Source organism: Zingiber officinale, chromosome 10A (assembly GCF_018446385.1).
Source record: "Zingiber officinale cultivar Zhangliang chromosome 10A, Zo_v1.1, whole genome shotgun sequence".
Lineage (NCBI taxonomy): Eukaryota > Viridiplantae > Streptophyta > Magnoliopsida > Zingiberales > Zingiberaceae > Zingiber > Zingiber officinale.
In genome coordinates, this window is record NC_056004.1 from 2,506,910 (window position 1) to 2,512,614 (window position 5,705).

General features: G+C 45.4%; 1 protein-coding gene across 1 annotated transcript; it reads left to right on the forward strand.

Annotated features, from left to right (window-relative positions):
• LOC122027554 (oxygen-evolving enhancer protein 3, chloroplastic-like) lies at positions 1-1,146 on the forward strand. Its single transcript, XM_042586540.1, has 3 exons — positions 1-364; positions 522-817; positions 903-1,146. Exons 1-3 carry the CDS (start codon positions 43-45, stop codon positions 999-1,001), a joined length of 717 nt encoding a protein of 238 aa, XP_042442474.1. The 5' UTR covers positions 1-42; the 3' UTR covers positions 1,002-1,146.
• Positions 1,147-5,705: the final 4,559 nt, after the last annotated feature.

Consider the following 5,705-nt stretch of genomic DNA (forward strand, 5'->3'; position numbering starts at 1 on the left):
GCTGTCGCCCCATTCGTCTCCCGTCCACAAGACACGACAGAGATGGCGCAGGCGATGGCTTCCATGGCGGGCTTACGGGCTTCGTCGCAGGCGCTGCTCGAGGGGAGCCTTCAGGTGAGCGGCTCGAGCAGGCTATCCATCCCCGGCGGGAGCCGCGTGGCTATCGCGCGGCCTGGGTTCGTCGTCCGAGCCCAGCAGCAAGTTCCGTCCGAGGGAGACGCCGCCGCCGCCGCCGTCCAGAGCGGCCGCCGCACCGTGCTTGGACTCGTGGCTGCAGGAATCGCCGGAGCTTCCTTCACCAAGGACGTGCTCGCCGTCAAGTCCATCAAAATCGGACCGCCGCCTCCGCCCTCTGGCGGCCTCCGTAAGTGATTGATTACTACTTCGTAATCGATTCGATCCCTAATTCGGAAAACCTAATAGGAAGATTTAAGTCCGAAAGATGCGAGCTTCGCTTGATTTATGCTTCAATGTCCGACGATGGATTGCTTAATCTTCCGTTCTGACCCCCTTTTTCTTAGCCGGGACCAAAAACTCCGATGAGCCGCGAGAAGTGGACCGACCACTGAAGGAGAGATTCTATATTCAACCTCTACCTCCAACTGCAGCAGCTGCAAGGGCGAAAGACTCGGCCAAGGATATCATTAATGTTAAGCCATTGATCGATAAGAAGGAATGGCCCTATGTTATGAACGATCTCCGCCTCAAGGCAGGAATTTTGCGTTTTGATCTTAACACCGTCATCTCTGCAAAATCAAAGGAGGAGAAGAAGCTGCTTAAGGATCTCACTGGAAAGCTCTTTGCAGCCATCGATGGGGTAATAACACTTGAGTAATCACATCCTCTGCATCATTTGTCTGAAATTGGATCATCTCATTTGTCCTTGTTTAAACGTGTAACAGCTTGATCATGCTGCAAAGATCAAGAGCACTCCAGAAGCTGAGAAATATTATGCAACCACCAAAACTCTCCTTGATGATGTCCTCTCCAAGTTGGGCTAGACCGCTGGAGGTCAATCTTGTTCTTCTGTTTGGTACAATCTCTGTGAATTCCTTCCTGGTGAACCAGTCATGGATGTAATTTCTAGCAACTAAGATTATGAATGCTGGCTACTGATAAGATTTTGATGCTTTTATGAGATTCTCATTCTAAGTCCAAGCAAACTAGATTATGATATAAGTTTCTATAGAGTACATATTTGGTGAATCATACATGATTCCTACTTGTAAAATAAGTGGGGGATATAACTCTCCATTAATATATATAAGTGATCCTCCTCTAATCCGTAAAAAGTAGACCAAAGATCTTCCCTTTTAAATCCCTCTTTTTTTTCCCTCAATTATATTTCTCTTTATGCTCCTTATATTTTTTATTTCTCTTTATCATTTTATTTTCATTTGTTACTCTCTCTTCTCCTCAATAAATAGGCTATAGTGGTGAGTGAAATGATCAACAACTAATTGAGGACTAAATAATGATGGTCGGTGGAAACCTTAAGGCTTTATTGTGTGATTACTTGTCATTGACTTCAAATCTCAATCATATTAATTGTGGTACTTAGGTCTTTGATTATAAAAATATTTTTCTATGAATTATAATCAAACTAAGTTGTCTTACCAGACTAGATTGTGACTCAATGGATGTTATTTCTACAATATTCAAATGTTTCATAGGATGTTTAAAGGCCATTACTTCAACTATTAATCATTGCTTGCTTGTAATTTCAACATCGAATTTGATACATCATCAATGTTAAAAACAAGTCATTTTTGTTGGAGTGTTATCACCATTTATGTATTTGTATTCTTTTATATATATATAAAATTAAAAACAAGTTATTTTTTTGAGTGTTATCACCATTTATGTATTTGTATTCATATATATCTGTTAAAATTATATGATTAAAAACAAGTTATTTTCTTGGAGTGTTATCATCATTTATGTATTTGTATTCATATATATCTTTTAAAATTAAATATTTTTTTAGGATTTAAGGTGTAGGTTTAAATGTGACATAAATTATAAGACTCCATTCTCCTCTATTTAGTAATTGATATCGTCTAAAAATCGTAAAAAAGGTTGGCTGGAGGTGTGGTTCATCGGTTGACCACGTAAAGACTCCATTCCATGCACTATGTAATATAGGAAATGTCAGTGTCAGGCCAGGGAAAGGGTCCCGACGTTGATCCTCCGATGCTCAAGTCAGTCACCGAAATAGTAAAAAACAGAGCAACATAGCAACAATGAAAGCACAAACGTGAATACTGAATAGCACATATCTCTACCGGTACATAGACCCCCTTTATATAGTGCCCTAGTGGGCGATATGCACACTCCTCAATGTACAGACACACTTTCACAATCGTCTTATGAAAGGACATGTCAGAAAAGTGTCTCTGATACCATACCTTAATAAGACATGCAAATCCCCGATGAGATAGTAGAAGCTTCTACTGTACGATTCGCCTATTGACCATGTCCTGTTGTCAGTGACATTACCTCCCAAAGGGATATTAAGAGATACGGGAATGGTCCTACTGTTCGGCCAAGCGGGCTTTCCACTCGGCCGACACTCCTCCGCACGGTCGACCTCTGCTGCTTTCCCTGCATTAAGTTGGTTCAGTAGATTATTTATGTCGGACCGGACAAGCGCTCTAGTCACCTTAATGTTCCTACGACCCGTAATGAACATATGATGTTCATGCCATAGTGCTCTTAGCCATACGAACGTTCTGCTCGGACAAACCATTGGTCGATTGGACACTTCATGCCCGATTGGTAACTGAAGTCGACCTCCGCTTGATCCACTTTTGGTGAGCTCGTTGGTTCCCTAGAGTTGACCGCCTTGACTTTGACCTCCACCTTGGTTGCTATCTCCGCCCTTGACCCGCACTTGGTGGACCCTCCCTTATCACCGCATCACAAGCCTTCCCCTCAAGTCTAATCAAAGGAGGCTGTAAGTCTGACTGACTGGATGAGCAGTGTCTTCGGTGACCTTCCGCTGATCGGGCATTCTCTGTTCTCGGGCTGCCGATTGGCTCATATCTTCATAGTCACCATTCTGCTTTAACTTATTGACCTGAACTTAGAACCGTAGCTTAGCTAAGGTGAACATCGAAGCTGATTCCTCCCATAGAGTTAGAGGCGCAGCTTGGCGACTAATTAGGCACCTGGATTTAGAGCCGCCACTCGGCTATCAGTTGTAGACCTGGGTTTATAGCCACTGTTCGGCTATCTTTTGACACACCTATGTTTAGAGCCCCGATCGGCTATATCTTAGTCAGAGCTCTATGCCCGATCGGGGTGGTTGGCGACAACACTGAGTAAAATTTTCACATCTCGTCGCTTTCTCAGACGAGTGCCCTTTATTGGTTGCTGATGTCCTCCCAATTTTTGGAAGACTGTGCAAATATTTAGCCATTATGGCTGAGCACGTTGTCCATGTCTTTTAATTAAGCCCCATGAATGCTTCTCTATCGTTGGTTGTCACATGTCTCGATCTCTGTCGTCGCACGCTTGATGTGATGGGCGGATATCCACAGATGATATGACAAGCACCTTTTTGAATTCCACAGTCAGATTTTGACTTCGTTATCTGCAACCCTCGATCGAGCGACTCAGAGCGATTGCCCCCGAGATTTGTAAACCCTTATTTACTCATCATTATCTTTACATTTCCTTGCATTTTCTTTCTCACGCACGTTCTTTGATGCTTCTCCTTCTCTTCGTCTTTGCCGGCGACATTTCTTAGTAAGCCCTTTCTTTCTTTCTCTTGTCGAGTCCGTGATCCGCTTCTTTCTCGATTTTCTATGGTTGTTTCTCCGCAACCTCCTGTGTCCATTCTTGGGCTTTGGTATACTTCTATTGCGTCGAAATTCAACGGGGACGAGATCGATCAAATGAAACTTATGTATTGTTTCCCCTCCAATTATCAAATTGTTGTCCCTTCAACCTATAATCGACATCATTTGCCTCCCGCCGGCTTTTTGCCCTTCTTTAAGGACCAATTCTGCATCAGTCTTCATCTTCCCATCCACCCTTTCTTCTCAGCTATATGTAAATACTTTCTTATCTCACTGCACCAATTAGTGCCTAAATCCTTTAGGTTGTTGTGTCGGGTAGTTGTGTTATTTCGTCTGCATGGCAACCCTTTAGTGCCTCGAATATTCCATTATTTTTATTATTCTAAGTTGTCCGAGCCAGGGATCTTTCTGTTTAAAGCTCGAGTAGGCTCTATCTTTTTTGATAAAATGACGTCTTCCAATAAGCACTAGAGGGAGCATATTTTTTCATCCATTTTCCCTCTCAGCCCAATTTCCTGACCAACTGGCAGATAGGAGTGATGAAGTCGTCACTCAATAGATATCGAAGTCGATCGGACTATTTCCAAGTAGCTTCCAGCTTGGCCGATCAGAAGTATCATATACATCGGCTGTTGTTGGATAGTGTCTTATACGTGTTCAGATGGAGCCCAATCCAAACGTGGTTGCATCTCACCCTAGGTATGTTCTTTCTTTTCTCAATCTTTGAATCTAACTGATTTTTTCCTCCTTTTTTGCAGCTCAAATCATGTTGAGGGCACGTCTGAGAGGTAAGAGTAGGCTCGCTGATGCAGAGATTAATGCCAAGGGCATTGTCAAGCAAGAGAGCCATGGCCTATTGTCGGTCGACCAATCCGACGATCCAACCGGCGAGTTTGGAGGAAGCCACGCAGCGGCCAGTGAGTCCAGAGAAAGTCAAATAGCAGCTAGCGATGCCGCGACCGCCACAGATGAACTTCCTCCTGATCGGCCTTCAATGTTGTTGATCGCGGTGTCCTCGGAGTCGATCACCTTAGGCGAGCCCCTAATACAACGACGCAAGAGGCACCAAGGGGAAGCTTTGTCTCGTTCGGCAACCTCTACCTTGCAAACCCCCGCCCGTACTGGCTTGCATCCTCCCTCTGAGCGGGGTGAGGCTTCATCACCCGCCTTTCCTGAGCAAGGGACCGTCACAATTCCTACTTCCCTGTCATCCAACCGGACGCCCTCGCTATCCGCCCTGCCCTTGAGGACCTTGTGCGCGCCACCGGTCGCATTCATTCCACCTCCATCGTCCTTGTCGGCCGCCCAGGTATCCACCATTCACTCTTCCCCCATGCCCAGGTCCACAGGGCAGGCTACCTCTGAGCCATCTGGGCCGAGCAGCCGGAGACACATAATGGCCATCATCCACTTGCCAACTGATGAGTGGCGCCACCAGGACAACGTCGAGCTCCGCTCCCTCGAACACCAGATCAGGAGTTAAGGACCGCTGACACAAGTCTACGGCGATGCTTGGGTCTGTGCGGATGACCATACTCATAAGGCCACTGGAGTATGTATATTATTCTTATATTTACTTGCTTATTTCCCGCCCGGCACTTACTAACTTATTTTACTGTAGTTCTGGGTCGAGAGTCTGGCCATGTGCTAGAGGTTAACCTTTTTGGAGCATGAAGTCCAACAGCTGTGAGCCCTGAGCGGCCCCTCTGAGGCCTCCTAGGCTCATTTTAAATAACTAACTGCAGAGGTGGCTCAACTAAAGGCCAACCCGGAAAGGAGCTCCGAGCAGCTCAATGCCAAGAGGGGCAAGAATAATGATCAGGCCCCACAGATCGAGTGGCTCACCAAACATGCTAGCAGCTTCGAGCCCAAGATCAATTCCGCTAATGCCTGGAAACTTCG